Below are 24,439 nucleotides of genomic sequence, written 5' to 3'. Positions count from 1 at the left end.
CCGGTTTGTGAGTTTTTGTTACTTCTAGGTGGGTGCCCCATTTAGAGAAAATGGTCTATTACCCCCAACCTTTAGTCGAAATCTCAATTACACACTCAACCTTTAAAGGTGACCTATTATCCCCTGAACTATTTTAAAATAAAATTATTACCCCCCGAACTATTTTAAAGTGGAATTATTACCCCCGAAAACTGACAACCAGTCATTTGAAGTGTGGGTGTGATGCACGCACTGCCATGTGTCATGCCACGCAATTCCACGTCATATTACTTTTTTTTACTACAAAAATTTAATTCCACGTCATATGCCTTCTTCTTCTTCTTTTTTTCTTCGCCTTGTTCTTCTTCAATGGCATAATGAATAATATGGAATTCACACGATACGTAATCTTATCAAAATCAAATCAATAATAAAATTTTGATTTTCACTAAATGTCGCCGCCTTTAATGGTGCAGTTTCAATGGTGAAATGTTGTTGGACAGTGACGGCGCCGAAAAATAAAAAATTCCGACAACTTTATTTTTTTGATGAATTTCAACATTTTCAACGTCAATTAATTTTTGGAGAGCTAAGGAATGATTCTAACACAGAAATTAATTCGAATTTTCCAATCTAAATTGATTCAACAATCTCACGTAATTCTAGTTCTTAGATGTCATTGAAGAAGAAATGTCATTGATGGGTTCTTGGATGCCATTGAAGAAGAAATGCCATTGATGGGTTCTTAAACGAAGAAGAAGAAGAAGAAGAAGAAGAAGAAGAAGAAGAAGAAGAAGAAGAATGAAAGAAGAAGAAATGTCATTAATGAGTTCCTGGATGTCATTGAAGAAGAAGAAGAAAAATTGAAGAAGAAGAATGGAAGAAAAAGAAATGTCATTGATGAGTTTTTGGATGTCATTGAAGAAGAAGAGGAGGAAATGAAGAAGAAGAAAGAAATGAAAGAGGAGGAAAGAATGGAAGAAGAAGAAGAAATGAAGAAGAAGAAAGAAAAATAAAATAAAATTATATATATTTATTTAAAGAAATATTAAAAATAAAATTTTAATAAATTATTTTCGTTCTCACTCTCTCTTGTCATGTCAGCTTTGGGGGTAATAATTTCATTTTAAAATAGTTCAGGGGGATAATAGGTCATTTTTAAAGGTTGAGTGTGTAGTTGGAATTTCGACCAAAGGTTGGGGGGTAATAGACCATTTTCTTATTTCGTGTGTAATTTCTTAGTTCCTATTTTCTTATTTCGTGTTACCTTATCGCTCGTATTTCGTATTTCTCTGATTTATATTTTATTATTTCTCACGCCCTTTCTGTTATGTCATACATCCCCTTGTTTACTATTTTTATCTTGAGCCGAGGGTCTATCGAAAACAGTCTCTCTACTTTTTCGAAGGTAGTGGTATGGACTGCTTACATCTTACCCTCTCCATACTCTACTTTGTGGGAATACACTGAGTTTGTTGTTGTTATTGTTATTGTTGTATAAAGTTTAAAAAACATTAAATTTTATAATTTTAATTAATAATATATTAATATTTTAAAATATTAATGATTTTATAATCTTAAAGATGTCTTTCAAAAATAGAAAATAAAGAATTGTTAAAAATGAAAGAATGATTCTCTTTAAATGTATTAAAAAGAAAAAATCACGTCAAACAATTGGTACGAAAGGATTATATTATTAGTATAGTTAGTACTATATCTTTGAATGCTTAGATTATTATTATTTTTATTTATTGTTTTATTACTATTATTTTTATTTATACGTATTATTTTTATACCTTGATTACTTTATTTCTTGAATTTCTTTAAACTATATTCTTTTTGAGTGGAAATTATATAAAAATAATCTTTTTACTTTTAATTCAAAGATAAAATTTATATATATATATATATTTATGTTCTCAAATGCGGCTTGGCGAAAGATTATATTTAAATATATTATTGTCAAAGTGTATACTTATACATATAAAATGCCACCCAAAATTGACATTGAGCCTCCACCTTCCACCTTATTTTTCTTGTCTCGAGAGCTACATTTCCCTATTACACTTTTCAGTGTTCCTCTTATAACATCTCTTCTTTCTGCTTTATCTTCTTCATCAGCACTCTTCCACTAGCTTCTACTAATCTTCTTGAAAATACTCGGGGAAAAGTAGTAGCTTCATATCTTACTTGTTAGATCTTGGCACAATCATGGCTGCTTTTGTACTGTCTTTTATACTGCTGTTAGCTTTCACTAGTTATTCAAGTAAGTTGGCTTGTTGCTTGTTGAAAGTTCAAGATTTCTCTGTTTTCTGCATTTGCACTGTGCTTTTTGTCATGGGGTTTCATCAGATTTTGAGTTTAGTTGCTGATATCCAAGAATCTCTTGTTATGTTTCACTTCAAGATTCTGTTTTTCATATATTTTTTGCTCTTAGTGCATCCTACAAGCTGCTTTTGCTTCTTTCACTTCAAGATTCTCTTTTCCTGCAGTTCTACTGTGTTTCTTGTCATGGATTTTCATCAGGTTTTGCTCTTACTGTGTATCCAACAGGCTGCTATTTGCTTCTTTCACTTCAAGATTCTCTTTTTCTTGCATTTTTCACTGTGTTTATTGTCATGGGGTTTCATCAGATTTTGCTCTTACTGTGTATCTAACAATATCTTTGGCTGTGTCAGATCAAGATTCTCTTTTTCCTGCATTTTCACATGTGTTTCTTGCCATGGGGTTTCATCAGATTTTGCTCTTTAGTTGTGTATCTAACGGTTTCTTGTGCAAAGATAGAGCTTTTTTGGCTCTCTAACTTCAAGATTCCTGCATTTTCCATGTGTTTCTAGCCATGGGGTTTCATCAGATTTTGCTCTTTAGTTGTGTATCTGACAGTTTCTTGTTCAAAGCTCGAGGTTTTTGGCTCTCCTCACTTCAAGTTTCTTTTTTCTCCCTGCATTTCCACGTGTTTCATCAGATTTTTCTCTTAGTGATGTATTCAAGAACTTGTTCAAAGATGGAGTTCTTGTTGCTCTTTCACTTCAAAATTCTCTTTCTTGGTTCTTGATTTTCCATGTGTTTCACTAGACTTTGCTTATAGTGATGTATCCAAGAAATTGTTATTTCAAAGATCCAGTCTTTGTCCACAACCATTATTTCTTGAGCTGATTTCTTATGTTGGTCTTTTTTCTAGGTGGTGCTAACTACTGTGTGTGTAAAGATGGGGTTGGGGACCAAGTTATGCAGAAAAATATAGACTATGCTTGTGGAAATGGAGCTGATTGTACTGGTATCCTTCAAAATGGACCTTGCTACAACCCCAACACTATCAAAGATCACTGTTCTTATGCTGTAAATAGCTATTATCAGAGGAAGTCTGCAACTGGTGCTACTTGTGACTTCACTGGAAGTGCAACTTTAACTGCAACTCCTCCATCTTGTAAGTTCTTGAAAAACTTATTTCTTCTCTTTTTTCGGTTCAAATCTTTTAATATAAAAGTTACTGATATGTTGCTTTTGTGTTTTTGTTTTATTAACAGCCTCTAATGCTGCATGTTACCAGACCACAGGAGGGTATGTTTTCTTGAAGTGTTGTTATTTGTGATGTTAGATCTTGTATTTTTCTTGTCACTATTGAGTGTAGCATCTCCTCAACTTGCATCTAGTCCTAAATCCTTTTGCTATTTTCCCAGAAAAAGAGTTTTTTTTTTCCCCTTTTGGAGGGCTGTGAGATCATTCTCAACTTGATCTTGGAAAATGATCTTCTTTCCCATGTCAGTACAAATATTCACCTACCAACAAGGGCTGGTGTAGTATATGGAAGTTAAAACTCAGAAGGGTAAAAAGGACCTAAAAAGGTGCAATTATTAATGCTTAAGATAAACTTGACTGTATGAGTGGATGGTTGAAAACTTTTCCTATTACAGCGACTTCTTTTTTGAGGATATAATTAAAGATTGTTTAGCTGTCTCTTGTTTTTTTTTTTAACCCAGTGTCCTAACTGTGACAATAACATTCAGACACAGGATGAGTTAGATTCATCATTATATATTCATCATTATATTTCTCCATGTGACTGTCTTGATGTTGATATAATCTTTCATGATAATGTATTATTTGTCACTTTCTCACATTTGTCATGATGAAAAATCTTTTAAGTTGAAATGTGTTTTCAACCCATGATGCAAATATTTTATAAGAACCAAAGTCCTTTCCACCATTTCTCATAATTCGTGTAACATGCTTACTCTGGAATATACTATAATGACAAACAGCAGTATTGACCAAGTGTCAGATCTCAAGCGAGTTGGAGGCAGCTCCCCATCTTAGTTGGACTCTGGATTTCTTTATAGAACTAATAATTGAATATTGTGGATGGATGGTGTTCTGACTAGTATCTGTTGCTTCATTGGATCTGTTTATCCTATTTTTGTTGCCGTTATTTTCCTGTCTATCATGATTTCCCTACACTTCTTTTGAGCCGAGGGTTTATCATGTTGTTCTAGTTAATGGATGGTGTATCTTGTTCTTTCACTCATATTGTCTTTTTACTTAAACCAGCAACACTGGTACCACAACCCCAACTACACCAGGAACCACAACAAATCCAGGGATTGGAACTGGGACCGGCACCGGAACAGGCACCGGCACCGGCACCGGCACTGGAACAGGCACAGGCACAGGAACTAATACAGGTATTACCAATCCAGCTTTTGGTCTAGGACCAGCAGGAAATGGTGGCTTCAACCCAGATGGCAGCGGCTCGGTTACTCTTCATCAAAACAAAGTTCTTTTCACCATAGCACTTTTGTTAACCAGCAGCTTGGTAGTAGTATGCGTAAGAGTTTATTAAGAAAAGTCTGAATGTGAGGCAGTGAATGAAAGAAGATAATGAACTTTTGGCACAAAGTATGGGTAATGGGGGTAGCATTTTTCAATGGTCAGCAGGGGGGAGAATCATCTGGACACACTTCCACTTGGGCTACTATTTCTTTTGTTATTTTCTTCTTGTTCTTTATCTCCATTTTGAGTGGACAAAGTTGGAATCAGATTCCTTGTTGAAATGGAGATGTGGCTGTTTCTGGGGTAGTAATATGTACTAGTAATGTAGAAGAATCTGATCTCTTCTTCTTTTAGGATTTTCCTTTTTGTATATCTAGAGAAGTAGAGACATGAATGAGAAGCCTGTATTTTTTTATTTTAGACATTTTATCAATGAGTACTTGCTACCCTACTCTCACCATCTCTAGTATATTAGTGCATCCCTTTATTAAAATATTTGTAGTTCCCCTCTGTCCATCTGCCTCTACTTTCATCTTTGTTTCTTTGTGCTTGCATATAATATTAAAGAATATGAGCAAAGTATAATTGAAAATCCAACTTAAAGAAGTGCACAAATAGGGTCAAGTATCCTAGTTGTCAGAGTCAATGGAATCTTGTTTTTTCACAAGGGAATAAACCAAAGAAGGGTTTTCTTTTCACTTTCTTTACCACCCTTTGAGCTTGCCATATTACATAATGAATCCAACAAGCTTTCTTCATTTAGCACTCGGTGCGATCTAGTAGTCAATGAAATGAGTAAAAATAGTCAATGAAATGAGTAAAAATTATGTGCGCGATGTATTTAGTGTAATTGCCGTGCACATGAGTAAAAATAGTCAATGAAATGAGTAAAAATTATGTGCGCGATGTATTTAGTGTAATTGCCGTGCACATAAGCTAGTCGGGACACCATGTTAGTTGCGGTTAGGTGTAAAAGTGCATTAACAGCTTTAAGAAGTTTCAAAGCAAGATGTATTTTTTTTTTTAATCTTGTTTGGTTTATGTAGGCAAAAAGGGCAAGGTGAAGTGTATGTGTGGACTGCAAACTTGTTTGGTTTCTTTTCATATAATTGTTTCACTTGGATGGTGACATTATTGCACATGCCTGTGTATTTTAATGATTTAATAAGGGATAATGACTTGGGAACTACTTTTTATAAACCAGTTACAAACCTTTGAACTTAATGTAGAGTCCCCTTAAGAAAATAATAGTATGTGAAGTGTTGCACTTTTGTTGTACCACAAGACATATCAAGAGCAAGTCACATTAGTTCATAATAACTGGTGATTGGCATAAAATAAGATTAAGCATGTGCTGGACGAAACATGTACCGGAAACAACAACATACCCAGTTTAATCCCACAAAATGGCCTAGGAAGAGCAGAGCCTACGCAAACCTTACCTCTATCTTAATGGCAGAGAGGCTGATTTTGATAGACCCTCGACTCATGGAAAAAAACAGTCTAAAGCAATCCAGAAATAATAAAAATACAACTTGTACTGTACAAGAAATAACAAATAGTAACAAAAACCTCAAATAGTAGAGGACTATAACTACAACAAACTAAAATGATAGTCAAAGTACAAGACAAGACAACAAATAATAACAGAATTCGAAGGACCCGAAACTATAGGGGCGATACTACAACTACTAGTACGGACTGATGACCACCAGAATGCTAAAGCAATAAGCTAATACTCTCTGCTTGAGTATTCAGTTTATTACACTTCTCTACTGGATGCCAAAGCACCAAAGCACCATTGATAACCAATATGAAGGCCATACTGGTCGACGGTGCTCAAAGAATGAGAGCATATTCACCATTGAAGCTGGCAAACTAACCTCATCGCTAAGTAGAATCAGGAAGAAGGATATTCACGCGTGAGATATGCTAACTATCTGCTCGTACAAGTACCAGCAATCAAGCTGCAACTGAGATGGTAGAGACCGATTCAGGATTTGCCTTTTGTGATTGGTCATCGCGAACAAAGTCCACTATCAACCTGGAGACAGCATCAGGCTTCTCCACATGAGGGATATGGCCGCACTTTGGTATTTGGCGCAGAATTGCATTAGGAAGTTCACAGTGCAATCTCTGGCAAACATAAAAGTCAATGGACACTTCAGTAACACTCCGTGTATTGAATATAAGGCATCTAGGCGCTAACAGGTTATATTGTTCCTAAGTTAGAAAGAAACATACCACTGCTAGTTTGTAGTCGATAATCTGATCATCTTCACCCCAAATTATTAGTGTTTTTTGCTTGACCTGCATAACAATTAACAGGTGTCCTAGCATGAGAATGCTGTACAATTTTCCATTGCGACAAGCAGGTAACCAGTAGACAACGTAGAAATGGAGCTACAGCTAGAAACACTCTCATGGCATGTAATAGCAGAATCAGAAACAAGTTGGATCGATCAGCCTCAAGATCCACTAGTTTACATACCACATGAATGATTTTAATGACGTCTAAAGCTAGTAGGTTTGTAATTTCCAGAGAAGTTCAGCAGTGTTTGCAGTTAATACTTATGGAATATCCCTCGTCTGGTCTGTTTTACAACAATACAACAGAATGCATCTCTCTTATTTAAACAGATTTTTCAAAACTAAACCAGTCCCCAGGAGTTCCTGTATTTATACGCCAACAACTGCATGCCCGAATAGCAACTATGTTAAGATTAAACTCAGTATTGCTAGTCTCCATGATCGTCATTGTCTACTAAATACAGCGAGAAAGTGTTGCTTGATACTAGAGTCAATGCAAAAAGAAAGTAACGAAAGGTAACAAACGACATGTCTATTTAGGAAACACTTGAGAAAATTTAGTAAATCGGAACATACATGTTCTATCTGAGAAATGACATTGTAACCTCCACTGGTCATGAAATTCACCAAAGCATCCTCCCACCAAGGTAATAAACAATGTAAGCGGCCAATCTGGATAGAAAACCAGATAATCAGAAAGTGTAGAGCTAAGAGCATCAAAAATATGAATATCTGATCCCCGCGACCTTCAGGTTTCTAGAAAAGATCAATGGGTCAAAACTTACATTTGTCCAGTCTATGCAGGTATCTAATGGTAAGCCATTGAAAGCTAATGATGTTGCATATAAGCGAAGTGGGACACTTTTCAACAAGTAGACCTGCAGCAAGTTGTTCTCAGATTAGCAAAAAGAACAAGAAATACAGATGGAAGATAGTCAAAGTATTGAAACATATCTGAGTATATTTATATCACTGGTCTTTCCCTTTAATAGAATATTGTATGGTAACAAATTGATATTAAGAGTTCAGTGTTTTGCAGCATTAAGAGAAAGATCTGACAGACAATGAGAGCCAGTATAACGGATGCTAAACTATGATCGATTAAGTTGATCAACCATCACTAGCAACTAGGCAAAAGTTTCTGTTGTTTTACTACTTGTGTTTGCTAATCATAAACCAAGTTGTTAATAAACCACAGACATTGTTACATATATGTTATGTTACACGAAACAATTCAATCTGGCGTAGAATGTATCCTTTTGTTATAAGAGGACTAGGAGCTAACTCACCCCAGCATAAGCTACGGCTTTGGGTAAGGTTGCAAGGTTTCCAGTACCTTCCGTATAAACACTTGCATCAATTAAAACCAGCCTATCAACCTGATAACATTAAAGCTACTTGCGGTGAGCATAAAATAGTACCTTCGTCATACTAGAAAGAAATCTACAACATCTGGACAAGCAACCAAAGTTACTGAATGTACTTACTGCTTCTGGATATTTGACAGAAAAGTCAATAGCAACCGCAGATCCAAGACTAGGTCCAACAAGTACCATTGGCCTCTTGATGTAGGTAGACCACAGCTGAAAGAACAACGAAACTGAAAACTATCAAAACATGCAAATAGAAAATTCTTTCAAAATTTTATTATCTGACTGATTCTTCAACATGATCTTTCAGGAAGGAGATCTGCCTGACCTTTATTATCTTTTTAGTTGTTTTACAGATAAACTTAGACAAATACACACTATTTCCATAATTTCCTAGTGTAGGCCTGTGCCCTGTAAGCAAGGGTACCCCTACACAATGCTGCATATCTGTGATACCATGCCACCGAAAAATGGAGTACAACTGTGGTGCGCGTCGCTGCATACTAAGAAAGCAAGGGTGCCCCTTCATAATGCTGCATGATTGTGATATCTTACCAACGAACAATGGGGTATAACTGTGGTACATGTCACTGCTTACTAAGTATTATAGTGTACTACTACGGAAAAATTGAAGGTTAGCTTTACCTTAAGTTTGAACTTAGATATGCGATATAACATTTATTAGAATGTGTGATGAAAGAGACTAATTCCAACCTTTCAAGTTTGTACACACTAGATTAGGCCATATTTTAGAATTAGGAGGTACCTGGTAAAGATGATCACGCTTGGAAACTACATCACATGACGGAAGCCTTTCTTAAATGTCACATGAAACAAAACGACACAAACCATGAGCAAGTCTTCGTTTTTGTTTGCAAAATCTTTTCGACAAATAAAAACTGAGAAAGAGCCAGAACATGAAAAGTACCTAAATCAGAGAAACCCCATCCAAGGATATCAACTGCCCATGTCTCCAACCCAGCCTCCTCAAGCATCGGAAGAGTGTATCTCCACTCTAAACATGAACTGAACAATGAGAGATAATGAATAACACAAACACAGCAAGAGAAAGTGGTCAGAACTATTAGCTTGGCATGACATGTACCTATCAAAACCATGGAGAAGCACAACTGGATTGGTCTGTGTCTGTTCTTCTGGCTTCACACAACTACTCATGACACATCCCTTCGATAAGTCTACCTAAAATGAACCAGCAATGAAGCTGGACCATCAAACAAAGGCAGTAACCAAAACTTCATAAAGAAAGAGAATGTTTAATTCAATTCAGAGCAATATATCTGGATATGTGACTTTATTAAGATTATAAGGACAAAATACATAAAAGAAGAATGATTAAGTCGCATATGATGGTTGGACACCTCTACAATGGGTGCATCCATGCCCGCTGCATTCTATTCCAAGTGAGCGTGTGTACATGAAAATATCTTGTAAATATATATTCGTACTAAATCCACACGGCTTGCCACAAAGTAGTGTGTCACTGTCAAGTAGTAGTCACTAGTCAGCACCCAAATTCTCAAAATTATGGATTCGCCTCTACTATAAGTTGCACCTAAACAATCACAAGTTAATGAAACACAGTCCTTGCTCCCCAGAATATGATACTCCTTCCATGTTGGGATGTTCTGAAGTGTTTGACACCATGCCACTTCTATATAGCTTTAAGAAGAGCAAAAAATGTGGTCTCTTGTTCCTTGTAAACTAATTCATATCTAACGTCAAGATTCAGAGACATAAACATATACCGTCGTAGCTGCATTGAGTATCTTCATCCATGTCGCAAATCTAGTAGTATAGATTTCATGTTATAAAGCACTAGTCTTGTTTCAATTTGTTTGTCTTACTTTTTCATTTAAAAAAGAATATCTCCTTATTTTTCGACAACACTTCACTTCTTCGGAGGTAGTGGTATGGACTGCGTACATCTTACCCTTCCCAGACCCCACTAAGTGGGAATACACTGGGTTTGTTGTTGTTGTTGTTTTCGACAACACTTTAATTTCAGCTTTATACGTGACATGTTTAAGACCAAAACCACAAGATGAAAATACATTTTGACATATTCCACATATCTATAGTTTCAACAACAACATTTCCCACAAAGTGGAGTATAGGAAGGGTAAAATGTACACAATCCATACCGTTACCTCAGTTGAAGTACAGAGGCGGTTTCCGATAGACCTCCGGCTCAGCACAAATAACAAATATAACAAAAAACATAAAAACAACCAACAAAAAGGGATATCTTTAATTTAAAACTATAAAATTCACAAAACTTTTGTACTTTCTTAAAGTCGGTGCCAAGTCAAAAGCAGTCAAACTAATTGAAACATGAGTAACAATTTACCTTTAAATTTACATTTAATATTATTTATGCACACACAAATACTCCAACTTATTTTAAACAAATAATTTTAAAAAGCCTTTCTTTCCATCATAGATCAATCTGTTGAAAGTTGCTTTAAGAATGCAGCTTTTTTTCTCTTTTTTCTCCGGCCTTTTCCTTTTAACGTACAAATCCTAGTTAAATTAGGAGTCCTATCTTTGGTAGGAAACTAATTAGTTATTTTAATTTTGATAGAAATAGGTTGTTTATTTGTCCTATTTTTAGTTGTAATAACAACTATTTAAGTTGTTAAGTAGATGATCAATTATAGATGGCTTTTACAAAAAAATAATCAACCTCTCTGCATATTCTCAGCGGCCAGCTTTTGAATTAAATTCCTGCGTTATTTCCCTTTTAACGGTTTTAAACCAACACAATCAAACATCGTTACACAAATTGGAATAGAGGAAGTAGTATCACATTTTGAAAGTAACAAAGAAAATGAAAAGCTTACAGGCAGTCTCTCAATTCTTGAAGCCAACTTTCTAGCATAAAGGTCTTTGATATCTTCAACTTGTTTAGGCAGAAAATCTGGAAATTCACCAGCAAACATCCTTAAACGTCTCGAATTCTTCGACCATTTTACGTTGGGTCCAAACACAAGTGTTGGTGGAAGAACACCACCTGTTCTGGTTGAGAGAAATGCCAGCATATTCTTTGTTTCTCAGCCACTCAGAGCCACCTTAGGCGAAGAAGGGTCTGATGCACACTCTTAGTCGACGTATAAAGGTTAAATATTAGATATTATGATCGTATATTTAATTTTGCACACGCCTTGACGGTGGCACTAGTTAGTTTTGCTACTAGTCATACAAGAAAGAGAAGAATGGCCATGACCTTACAATAACGAAAAGGCGCCAAGATAATATTATCCAGTCATGTGGCCATGCGCTCATTTAAACATTTATTATGACTTGGTATTTTTTATTTTTTTATACTCTCCCTCTATTTTAAAATAATTAAATTATTCTTAAAATATAAATTACTTTTCACGATTACCCTTTAATTATTCTTAAATTATTTTTTCAAAAAATATGACTTAAAAACCTCATTAAATAAAAAGATAAAATTAAAAGAAATTTCCAACATGTCTTTTAAAAATGGACAATATATTTATTTTGAACATTAAAAAAATACTCCCTTCATCCTATTTTATCGTAGTACTCTTATTAAAATGATGTTTACATTTTAATTTGGAGAAGAAACAATTAATACTAAGGATAAAAAAGAAAAAAAAAATTATCTTGTCTTGATTAATGAAAAATAACAAGTAAAATAAGAAATCAAATTAAGAAATTTTGGACAAGTAAAATGGGACACAGGGAGTAGCTCAATAATTTATTTATTTTGAAATGGAGGGAGTACCTTTTTGGGGACTATGACTAAAGTTGTTACGACACATTTCAATCCTATTACCCTGAACTCAATTTTAATGTATTTTTGTCATCCTTTTGTGCGGACATGACACTTTTATAACATAAAAATGAGACTCGCGTTAAAGGTGTTACGTCAGCTAAAAAAGTATCACATCAGCTAAAAAGTGTGACAAAAATATACAAAATTGAGTTTAGGGGATAATACAACCCTTGTGAAGTTAGAGTGTGTCGTAGCGAATTCGGTCATAATTTAGGGTATTAGATGCTTTACTTTTTTTTATTAGAAACTTTAAAAATCTTCCTAAGTTTTAGGGCCCATTTGGCCATGGAGATTTTTTATTTTTTTCCGAAAATTTTTTATGGAGTTGGAAATTGTGGTGTTTTCACAATTTTTCAACTCCAACTTCAACTTTTATTATTATTACATATAACCCCAATCTTTTAAATTTTTACATAAAACTCTCCTTATAACATTACTTTTTCAATATTACGTATATAGCAGTTTTAAAGAATAAGATAATTATAATTTCAAACTTAATGCTATCCTAATTAATATATATCTTTTTTTCTCTCTCATCATTATTTTTATCCCTTATTTAATTTTCTCCCTTATTTAAAACATTATTTTATTGCTAATTTATATTTAACCCATAAATATATAAAGTATTGTATTTATAATAGAAATATACAAAGTATGTTATATATAAAGTTTATACCATGTATATACCATATACACACATATATAAATATACAAAGTATTAAGAAACATACTAAGCATATTTATAACATAAATATACAAAGTATGTTATATATGAAGTTTATACCATGTATATACCATATACACACATATATATAAATACAAAGTATAAAGAAACATACTAAGCATATTTATATATTTATGGTATATGATATAATATACCATAAATATGCAAAACATGTTTTACATAGAAATAATTTATTCACACACAGTAAAATCTTTCATGTATAAAAAACTTAAAGAAATAAATTAGCGGCATCCTAAAATTTAATAACAACTCATCATTTTCTATATTTTAGGAACGGAAAATGAAGGAAATAAATTAAACAAATTTCTAAAAAAATAAATTTGTTTGAAAAATAATATTTGATATCTAAAAAACAGGAAACAGTGATCTGTTAATATAACATTCATATTTAAAATTTTCAAATATGAGAAAACGACTATTATTGTAAATATTATATATGTCATAATTGAAATTCATTAAATATGACCATGTATATGTAATTATTTTTATAAGGAAATCTTTCAAAAATAGCTATATTTTGCTGAAAAACTCACCTTTCATAGCCATATTTTACATAATTACCATTTATAGCCGTTGTATTCAATTTACGCCCGCTGTATTCGATTTTATCAATAGTCTGTATTCATATAAAATATAAATATAGTACCATTTAGCTGTTGTATTCGATTCACAGCTGTTGTATTCACTTTTACTCAGTGGTCTGTATTCATAAAAACATAAATACACTACATATTTAGTCTTGCCAAAAACACTACCATTTTTTTTCTTTTTTCTTTTTTCCTTTTCGTGTTTTCCTCATTTTTCTTCTTCTTTTTTCTAATTTTTCCTATTTTATTTTTTTTCATTTTTTATATATATTTTTCTCTCTTCTATCTCATTTTTTTTATTTTCTTTTTTGTACTTATTTTCTTTATCATTTTTTTTGTTCTATTTTATATTTTTTGTATCTTTAAAAAATATAACTACTCGAGCACAAGTCATTGATGATAACGTAAATACCATAATTGTTTATCTATTTGTAGTCACACCGTCATTTATATTTTTGTATTCATTGATACAACTGTATTTGTATTTTAAAGTTCGCGCTTGTATTTGTATTTTGTAGTTCGCATTTATATTTGTATTTTATAGTTCGCACTTGTATTTGTATTTGTTAGTTCGCACCATCATTTATATTTTATATAATTCGCGCTTGTATTTTAAAGAACTGTTTTGTATTTGTATTTTATAATTGACTTTATATTATATTGGATTATATTTGTATCATGATTTTATTGTGTTTGTATATTTAGATTATATTTGTATTTGTATTCTATTTTCGTCGATGTCTTTTTATTTTTAAAGAATTATTTTGTATTTGTATTTGTAAGTTGATTGCATATTATATTTAGCCGTGATTATGTACAATTTATCATTTGTATTTGTATACAAACAAGTAAATGCATTAATTGTATTTTCTTTATTCTAAAATATATAAATATGCAATGTATCATTTGATACAAATGTACCATTTTGTATTTGTATGTCAAAATTATTATTCGTATTTGTTAATAAATCAATATCACTTGATACAAATACAATTACAAACAAATGAAACCAATGATTTTAAAAATACAAATACGTATTGTATTTATATATATTGTATTTTTATAAAAAAAATTGAATTGTATTTATTTGTATCAATAAATACAACTCGTATAAATAAATACAAAAAAGTATTCGTAAAAAGAAAATCAATCGTTCCTTTTCAATAATTAAAAAATACAAATGATAGATCACACTTGTATCTATATGCTATAGTTCGCATTTGTATTTAGATTTTATAGTTTCCACTTGTATTTGTATGTTATAATTCGCCTTTGTATTTATATTTTATAGTTCACACTTGTATTTGTGTTTGCTAGTTCGCACAAATGAAAAGAAGGAGAAAAAAAAAAAAAAAAAAAAAAAAAAAAACCAAAGAAAAAGAAAAAAATTGAAAAAAGAAAGAAGAAAGAGAAATAAAAAAAGGAAAAGAAAAATGAAGAAAAAAAAAGAGTAATAGAAAATAGACAAAAAAAAGGAGAAAAAAATAAAAAAATACAAGAGAAAAAAAAGAAAACAAAAAAGAAAAAATTGAAACATAGTTCAGACTTGTATTCGTATTTGCTAGTTCGCACAAATGAAAAGAAGGAGAAAAACAAAAAGAAAAAAAAGAAGAAAAAATGTGAGAAAAAGGGGGGGAAATACAAAAAAAGAAGATGAGTAATAGAAAATAGAGAAAAAAAATAAAAAAAGAAAAAAATAAAAAGGAAAAGAAGAAAAAGAAAAAAAAAAGACAAAACGAAAAAAAGACAATGGAAAAGAAAAAATTGAAAAAAGAAAGAAGAAAGAGAAAACAAAAAAAACGAAAAAGAAAAAATTAAGAAAAAAAAAGAGTAATAGAAAATAGACAAAAAAAGGAGAAAAAAGAAAAAGAAAAAAAATATAAATGAAAAAGAAAAAGAAAAAATTAAAACATAATTCACACTTGTATTTGTGTTTGTTAATTCGCACAAATGTAAAAAAGGAAAAAAAAAAGAAAAAAAAAGAGAAAAAATGTGAGAAAAAGAAGAAAAAATATAAAAAAAGAAGGAGAATAACAGAAAATAGAGAAAAAAAAACAAAAAAAAAAGAAGGAAAAAATAAAAAAGGAAAAGAAGAAAGGGAAAAAAAAAGACAAAATGAAAAAAAGACACGAAAAAGAAAAAATTGAAAAAAGAAAGAAGAAAGAGAAAACAAAAAAGGAAAAGAAAAAAGGAAGAAAAAAAAAGAGTAATAGAAAATAGTCAAAAAAAAAGGAGAAAAAATAAAAAGGAAAAAAAGAAAAAGAAAAAAATACAAAAGGAAAATAGAAAACGAAAAAAAAAAATTGAAACATAGTTATGAAAAAAAAAATTGACAAAAGAAAAGAAAGAGAAAACGAAAAAAAAATGTGGGAAAAAACTAAAAAGGAAAAAAAAGAAGGAAAGTAATAGAAAATAGAGAAAAAAAAAATATATGAGAAAAGTTATGAATTATAATTAATTGAAACTAGGCTAATTAAGTTTATTAGAAGTCAATATTGGCTAAGTTATGTAATTATTCCTTTTTATAATAGTGACTAATTGTGTTCTTTTTCCATTAGTAGGTAAATTTTACTTGGGTGATTTTGATAGTTTGTAAAAGTTAGGGCATAAAATTATATTTTAAAAAGTTTTTTCAAAAGTAAAATAAAATTTTCAAAAAAGACATGGCCAAACACAACTCTAACTCCAATTTCAATTTCAACTTCAACTCCAACTCCAAAAATTTTTAGTTTTCATGGCCAAACGGCTACTTAGTATGTGTTTGATTAGGGGTGTACATAGGTCGGGTTGGTTCGGTTTTTCATTAAAATATAACCAAACCAACAATGTCGATTTTCTAAATCTATAAACCAAATCAAACCAATATACAATCGGTTTTTATATTTCGGTTTTAATCGTTTTTTTTTTATTTTTTTGATTTTTCAGTTTTTTTCTCGATTTTTTTACAATTATAATGTGATTGAAGAAAAATTAAATGTTTTCCCTAAAAAGATTAAAAAAAAAAAACAATGGTCAAAGAGTAGTTCCAATTAAAATTAAGTTGGCAAATTACTAAGACGTTTAAACTACTATCTCTCAAAGTAATATTATGTGGATATTCAGTGGTTCAATTTGTAAGTCACTAGTCACAATAGCTTGTCTGAAAGTTTCCTTCACATAAAATATGAGCATAAAGAAGAATGAAGAATTGGAGACAACTTATTAAAAATTTAACTCCATAAAATAATTAACTATAACATAATTCCACAAGAAAAAAAAGAAAGAAGAGAAACAAACCTAAATCAAAACTTGACGAATGACGAGAATGAGAAAAGTAAGATGAAAGTAAAATGAGGAAATAATGAGAATTCTCTGAAAACTTGGAAAGTAAAATGTAAAGTGAAGCAATTGAAGAGTTATAGGTTTTTATATTAATATTGGGTTTTGTATTAATCTGTTACTAATGGATAAATATAAGGGAAAAGGACAACAATAACACCTAAAACTAAAATAATATGATAAAAATAGCACTCAAAATTAAATACCCTATAAATAGCCACAAACTAATTTCACTAGCTAACCTTCACTGTCATTCACTTAAACATAATCGAAAATGTCGTTAAAGTAACTTTCTCTTTCTTTCTTTTCTTTTCATTCACAATTTTCTTTCCATTCAAACTTCCAAACCTCCATTCTTTTACCTTTTTCGATACTTCAATTAATCTTTCTTATTCTATAAATTTTGTAGAAAATCTTCAAAAATTGCATTCAATTAGCTTCCTATAATTTTTTCCCATTGTAAATTTGCTCAAAATTGATACAAAATAATGGCTTCAACTTCAGTTTTAGTTTCAATAATGATAAAATACGGAGGTCAGTGGATATCTGATGTTGAATTTAAGTGTATCAATGTGGTATAAAAGAGTATCAACTGAGTATAGGGATTGCATGTGCATGCAAAAAATTCCCTCTCCCTTTTTTAAAAAGTATATCAATGTAGTATAAAAGTGTATCAATGTGACATAAAAATGTATTAAATGGGTATAAAGATTGTATATGCATCCATAGGTTCCCCTTCTCTTTTTTTTTTAAAAAAGTATATCAATGTGGTATAAAAGTGTATCAAACTGGTATAAAAGAATATCAATTGGGTATAGAGACTGTATGTTTATGCAAATGTTCCCTTTCTCTCTTTTAAAAAATGTGTGTCAATCTAGTATAAAAGAGTATCTATTGGCGTATTCTTTTTTTTTTTTAATCTTTACATGCATCAAAACATCTCCGACTCACCGTGATTGAGTCAGCCTCTAAGAAGAACATCTCCGACTCACCGTGATTGAATCAGCCTCTGAGAAGAACATGGGCCAAGACATGGCTTTTCTCTTACCTTGAGACCTCATTATTTTATTTTTTTCTTCTTCAAGTTTAAAGAACTATGACATTGCTTCAAGTACAAACCTGTATGTAATGATTCTGTAAAATAATCATCATTAACAACAAATTTGAGGTCAAAATTGACCGTTTTACCCGTTAATTTTAACTTTTCTTTATTTTCTATTTTTTGCTTCATGTCCATAGTTTTCAATGCTCCAATGCAAGAAACAACAAATCAATTTTTGAGTGACATGTAATCGCAGGCATTTTTCTATAAAAGGAACGTGAAAATATATGTATTAATACAACTACGTAGAATATTCTGATACAATTATGCAGCAGCTATTTGTTTTTGAGTCGAAGATTTATCAAACACAACCTCGCTATCCCAGAAAGATAGGGGTAAGTTCTTCGCACATTAACCTTCCCAGACCCCATTTACGGGATTACACAACTGGTAAATGACACAAAATGAGATTAGCATCACAAACTTTCTACCTCTTACATAACAAACTTGGAGGAGAAACAAAACCATCAGAACGCAACTCTGAAATTCCAGTATGGTTCAAGGATAATTCAAGATACATTACATAACAAAAGTTCAACACTGCCCCGATCTATTTTTTTTCATAACTGTGGTGCTTGGGCCAGCTTGAGTGCTCCTCGGCTATTCGCCTAGCTGCTACCTCCCACCAGCATGAATCGAGTAGCTCGGCAAACTAAGGCTTGCATTGCTCCAAGCTATGACTCACCGGCCATAAACTCTAGCTCTGAGTATCGAAGTAAAACTGAAAGAAATATGTACCAGAATGCTGATTGCTTAAAGTGTTCAGTTTATTACACTATGTACTGGACGCCAAAGCACCTTTGGTACGATGGTAATATCGCCGACATTGTTTAAAGAATGAAATCATAGTTCACCATTGAAGCTGGCAAACTAACCTCATGACTATGTTGAATCAGGAAGTCAGATTTCCACATATGGGATGTGCTACGTATCTGCTCGTACAAGTGCTAGTAATCACAGGAACAGAAATGGTGGAGACAGAGTCAGGTTTTGGCCTTTGTGATCGATCAGATTGAACAAATTCAACAATCAACCTGGAGACAACATCGGGATTCTGCACATGAGGGATGTGGCCACACTTTGGTATTTGGCGTAGAGTCGCATTTTGAAGTTCACAATACAATCTCTGAGCGCATAAAATTCAACGGACACTTCAGTTACTCCATGTACTAAAGCATATTTGGCTGCTAGGAGCTAACAGGTTAGTAATACTTTTCCAAAGTTCGAAAGAAACGTACCACTCCAAGCTTGTAGTCAATAATTTGGTCATCTTCACCCCATATTATTAGTGTTTTGTGCTTGACCTGTATGACAGAACTCCTAGCATGAGAATGCTGAAGAATTTTTCACTGTCGAAAATATACAATTTTGTACTAATAGGAACAGATATGACACGAGTAAGTTTTTGTGTTATGTGATAAGTATACAGGAGACTTCCGTTTTCCTTTCAGAAAATGATATCATTTGGGACAACCCAAAAAACGAAAACAAATAATTAATTGGATAGAAAAGAGGAATTATTTGAAGAAAGTAGCACGGTTTCCACCTAAATAGTCGTGGTTGAAGAAAACACGTGAACTTCACAGTACGCCAATTTTATGGATAGACAAGACTTTGGCATATCACTTTTCTTTCTGGTCTTTTTGAAAATATAACAGAAAGAACTTTACTTGCTAAAACAGATTTTCAAAATTAACCATTTGGCATGAGTTTCTGCATATAGACTCCAAAACTGCATAAATGACTAGTAAGATCACACATTCTCTCCACATCTTTTACAGGAAGAATATGTTGCTCGATACCATAATCATGATAAACGAAAGTAATAAGATTATGTAGCGAATTTCCACATACATGTTTTATCTGATCAATGACGTTGTAACCTCCGCTGATCATGAAATTGACTGTTGCATCCTCCCACCAAGGTAATAAACAATGTAAACGACCTATCTGGATAGGAAATCATGTAATCAGAAGGTTTGGTAAAACAAGTAGTGCAGATGGACATTTTAAAGTTTAAACATCTGAGCTCCACGACTTTCAGGTTTCTTAAAGATCAGAGTGTCAAAACTTACATTAGTCCAGTCTATACACGTACTTAATGGTAAGCCATTAAAAAACAATGACGCTGCATATAACCGAAGTGGTATGCTTTTCAACAAATAGACCTGCAATGGATTTTTGTCAAGATAGAGAAAACAAAAGGAAATCATAGATGGAAGATACTCGAAGAATGCTGTACGCATATTTTAAACCATGTTATATCTACGATTTGGATCAGAATATTTCCATTCGAGTACTAGTCCCATGTATCTAGAACGGGTTCTTTCTTTATTTGCGGTTTTGCAGCATTAAGGGAAAGATCTGATGATCAAAGAGCGTCAGTATTCAAGGGGTGCTAGTCTTGGATCATGTAAGTTGGTTCAATCATCATTAACAATTAGGTGAAAAGCTTTTCTCCTTTTTATTTAAAGCTAATCATAAACCAAGTTATCGGTGAACCACAATCCCTGCGATATAGATGTTCAGTTACATCAAATGGTCAAAATCAGAGTGGAATGCATCTCTTTATTTTAGAAAGACTTAAGACTCACCGCAGCATAAGCTAATGCTTTGGGTAACTTCGCGAGGTTTCCTGTACCTTCTGCATAAACGCTTGCATCGATTAAAACCAGCCTATCCACCTATAAAGTATAAGTACTTTCGAGTTAGCCGTAGAATGATTCCTCCTTAATACTAGAAAGTAGAAACTAGTCTAAAAAATTTGGATAGGGATTCACAGTCACTGAATGTACTTACAGCTTCTGGATAGTGGACAGAGAAGTCGATAGCAACAGCAGATCCAAGACTCGGTCCGACAAGTACCATTGGCCTCTTGATGTACGTAGACCACAGCTGAAATAAAAACCAGACTGAAAAATTAGAAAACAAGTAAATGGCAAATTCTTATTTCCCTTATACTGTTTTTTACAGATAAAACTTAAACGAAGTAAACGTTATGCCATGATTTCCAAGTTCGGTGTGCTAGTAAGCAAGAGAGTTCCTCTACGATGCTACATAACTGTGATATTGTACTGCTGAACATTAGTGTAAGTGAGGAACCTTACCCTGCATATTAAGTATTACTGGACATTACTTGGAGCTAATTGAATGTGAACTTTTAACTTAATTTTGTACTTATATAGGCTATTTTTCCTCTACCTTGCACCTCTACCTCTCCGGACCCCACTTGTGGGATTACAATGGGTATGTTGTTGTTGTATAGGCTACTTTAACATTTATTAGAATTTGCGGTAAAAGAGACTAATTCCAGCCTTGCAAGTTTGTATCCACCGGATTTGAACATATACAACAACATACCCAATGTGGTTCCATAATTGGGGTCTGGGGTGAGGAATACACAGACCTTAGTGGGTAGAGGCTGTTTCCAACACTGGATTAGAATATATATCTTGTAAAATCGGTAGGTACCTGGTAAAGATGATCACGCTTGGAAGCTACATCACACGATGGAAGCCTTCCTTAAAAATCACAAGGAGACAAAAATAGACGACACCATGAGGAAATCTTGAGTCTTGTTCGCAAAATCTCTTTGAAAAAATGAAAATTGAGAAAGAGCTTGAACAATACAATATACCTAGATCAGAGAAACCCCATCCAAGAACATCAACTGCCCAGGTCTCCAAACCTGCCTCCTCAAGCAATGGAAGCGTGTACCTCCACTCTAAACATGTGCTGAACAATGAGGTATAATGAACAACAGGAACACAGCAAGAAAAAGTGTTCAATATTATTAGCTTAGCATGAGGCATACCTATCAAAACCATGGAGAAGTACAACAGGATTGGCCTCTTTCTGTTCTTTTGGCTTCACACAACTACTCATCACACAACCCTTTGAAAAGTTTACCTAAATGAGCCAGGAGAAACAAAGATGCTTAGATATTTCTATACGAAACAAGAGAAGCGAGATATTTAGAGATATTTAGATACCTGAGGTTAGGATTAAAAGTAAATGAATACTCCATACAAGAGGATTGATTAAATTGTGGATCATGTGTGGACACCTGCTGCATTCAGCTAGATGTTGTGTGCGATTTATAACAGCCTCTCTACTTCTTTGGAGATAGTGGTATGGACTGCGTACATTCTACCCTCCCCAGACCCCACTATGTGAGAATATACTGGGTTTGTTGTTGTAGTCTGCACTAGTATGTGCAGTACTACTCAAATCATGGACGTGCCCCTGCTATATTCCTAAATAACCATGACTAAATAGAAAGCAACCCCTCCTTCCAAAATATATGTCATTTCTGTAAAATTTTCACAACTTTCTCATGTTTTTTTTGTGACCGTGGTGTTCGGGCTAGCTTTTGAGCACCTCAACTAATTCCACGAGATACCTGCCACCTTCCACCAGCAACAGGTTTGCTACTAGCTAATTAACTCTGTCCACCAAAGCTAGGACAGATGAGAAAAAATCACCTAGTGTTTTTTTGTCTATACTAGGATTTAACCCGGAGACCTCATGATTCTCAACCCACGTCATTAACCACTAGGCCACACCCACACCCTTGGGTGTTGGTTGGTTAAAGTTTTTGGTAAACATTTTCTCTAGGAAAACAACAACAAAAAACCCAGTTTATTCCCACATAGTGAGGTCTGGGGAGGGTAAGATGTACGCAGTCCATACCACTACTTCCGGAGAAGTTGCAAGACTTTTCTCTAGGAAAACAAGTTACTAAAATCACTAAAATCTACTCCTCCTTGTCCCCCCACCTCACCCCTCCATCCATGTCTAATGTCCTTAGGCAGAGACATCAAAATAGAGTAAGTAACCAATGAACACGGCCACCACCACCAACATACCCAGTATAATCCCACAAGAGGGATGGATATAGAGAGGATAGGACATACACAAACCTTAACATTGTGGCATGGCATGGCCAAAGGCGGAGCTAGCATACAATGAGAGGGTTCATCGGCAGAAAGTTACTTTATTTATACATAATTAAAATTATTTTTTATGTATATATAGCAGATGTTGAACCCCCTTCGCCTAATTTATGTGTGCACTTTCGATTCCCTCAATGAAAATACTGGCTCTGTCACTGTCACGGCCACCAATGTAATAAAAGAACATCAAAATATCCCATCTAGCATCCTGCATGCATAATTCAAATCTTAAACTACTGATTTTAGACACAAATTTACCCAAAGAAACAAACTTTATACTAATCAGCACATACCCATTTCAACAAAAACTACAAATTTCACCCTAGTTAATTCCCAAATGCTTCATGCACTTCGAAAATATCAAAATCAAGATTCACACACACAACAGATACCGGAAAAAAAAAACTTTGATTTAGACACGGACTAAAACAATTCTTAGATATTCGTGTAACAATTTTTTTTTTCTTTTAAAACAGACTAAAAAGCAAAGGGTGTCACATAAAATGTAACGAAGTGAGTAACACATTATTATAATAAAAGAGAGGGTGGGGGAATACATACTGGTATTCTCTCAATTCTTGAAGCCATTTTTCTAGCATAAAGATCTTTAACTTTGTCAATTTGTTTAGGTAGAAAATCTGGAAAATCATGAGCAGACAAGATCCTTAAAGGGTTCGAATTCTTGGAGCATTTCACATTTGGTCCTCCAATTGGTATGGGTGAGATAAATGTTAACATAGCAGAAAACAAGATTACTACTACTGAATACTAAGAAGAAGATAGGGAAGCATTCACAGTAGCTGAGAATTAATTGGATTTAGCATTTGCCTAACAAATGGAGTAAAAACGAGGAGAAGAAGGATTCAACGTGTATAATGTGGCCTTTTGCTACATGCGTTTTGTTTTTTCTGCCACTTCAGTTGAACAGCTGCTCATTATTCAGAGTTTTGCTCCTCCTTTTAAGATTCACTTTGTACTTCCTCCGTTTGAAAACGAATGAGAAATTTAAGAAAATAAAGAAATACTTCTCTCTGTTTTATTTTATTCGTCCTAAATTTTTGAATTTGATGTCTCATTTTACTTGTACTATTTTACTTATTAAGATAAGATAATTTTTTTTTCCCCTTACCCTTAGTGTAATTGATTACTCTTTATTATTAGCATTCTTAAAAAATATTACAAAGAGGAGTAACATTAAAAATATAAATGGTGTTTTAGTATTAGTCATCCATCAATATTAGAAATAACAACAAGACACAATTAAGAAAGGCAAAATGGTAAAGTTAATTACCAATTATTGTTTTCTTAATAGTTGTGTCATCCCAATTTGGGACGGATAAAATGAGACGGAGGGGGTACTTTTAAATTTTATGGTCTTAAATTAAAAAATATGTCAAATATATCAAAATGTCTTTCAATCTTGTAGTCTTAAACATGTCATGCGAAAAGTTAAAATTAAAAAATTACTGAAAAGAAAAGG

The 24,439-nt window shown here is 32.9% G+C and overlaps 3 protein-coding genes across 6 annotated transcripts; 1 reads left to right on the top strand and 2 right to left on the bottom strand.

Moving 5' to 3' along the window:
* The first annotated feature begins 1,928 nt into the window (after positions 1-1,928).
* On the top strand, positions 1,929-5,209 carry LOC107847866 (PLASMODESMATA CALLOSE-BINDING PROTEIN 3). The gene is made up of 4 exons (XM_016692430.2): positions 1,929-2,245; positions 3,161-3,406; positions 3,507-3,540; positions 4,528-5,209. Exons 1-4 carry the CDS (start codon positions 2,191-2,193, stop codon positions 4,817-4,819), a joined length of 627 nt encoding a protein of 208 aa, XP_016547916.1. The 5' UTR covers positions 1,929-2,190; the 3' UTR covers positions 4,820-5,209.
* A 1,044-nt stretch (positions 5,210-6,253) lies between these two features.
* On the bottom strand, positions 6,254-11,709 carry LOC107848146 (uncharacterized hydrolase YugF). Its single transcript, XM_016692834.2, has 10 exons — positions 11,291-11,709; positions 9,535-9,629; positions 9,358-9,455; positions 9,196-9,245; positions 8,547-8,642; positions 8,349-8,438; positions 7,845-7,937; positions 7,636-7,731; positions 6,994-7,059; positions 6,254-6,885 (listed from the first exon to the last, which is right to left on the bottom strand). The coding sequence occupies exons 1-10, from the start codon at positions 11,486-11,488 to the stop codon at positions 6,712-6,714; spliced, it is 1,056 nt and encodes a 351-aa protein (XP_016548320.2). The 5' UTR covers positions 11,489-11,709; the 3' UTR covers positions 6,254-6,711.
* A 6,502-nt stretch (positions 11,710-18,211) lies between these two features.
* Positions 18,212-23,928, bottom strand: LOC107848145 (2-hydroxy-6-oxononadienedioate/2-hydroxy-6-oxononatrienedioate hydrolase). Of its 4 annotated transcripts, none has more exons than XM_047399529.1 (11): positions 23,521-23,928; positions 21,819-21,913; positions 21,642-21,739; positions 21,476-21,525; positions 20,804-20,899; positions 20,599-20,688; positions 20,080-20,172; positions 19,859-19,954; positions 19,243-19,308; positions 19,039-19,130; positions 18,212-18,951 (listed from the first exon to the last, which is right to left on the bottom strand). In XM_047399529.1, the coding sequence occupies exons 1-11, from the start codon at positions 23,695-23,697 to the stop codon at positions 18,897-18,899; spliced, it is 1,008 nt and encodes a 335-aa protein (XP_047255485.1). In that variant the 5' UTR covers positions 23,698-23,928; the 3' UTR covers positions 18,212-18,896. The 4 variants fall into 4 exon arrangements, with proteins under 4 accessions (XP_047255485.1, XP_016548319.1, XP_047255484.1 ...); XM_016692833.2 differs by having other exon boundaries at positions 18,212-18,725; positions 18,880-19,130; positions 23,521-23,925; XM_047399528.1 differs by having other exon boundaries at positions 18,212-19,130; positions 23,521-23,925.
* Between the last annotated feature and the right edge of the window lie 511 nt (positions 23,929-24,439).

This window comes from Capsicum annuum, chromosome 11 (assembly GCF_002878395.1).
Source record: "Capsicum annuum cultivar UCD-10X-F1 chromosome 11, UCD10Xv1.1, whole genome shotgun sequence".
In the NCBI taxonomy this organism is placed as follows: domain Eukaryota; kingdom Viridiplantae; phylum Streptophyta; class Magnoliopsida; order Solanales; family Solanaceae; genus Capsicum; species Capsicum annuum.
The sequence above is the reverse complement of the archived record's forward strand: the minus strand, read 5'-3'. Positions and strand labels throughout refer to the sequence as shown.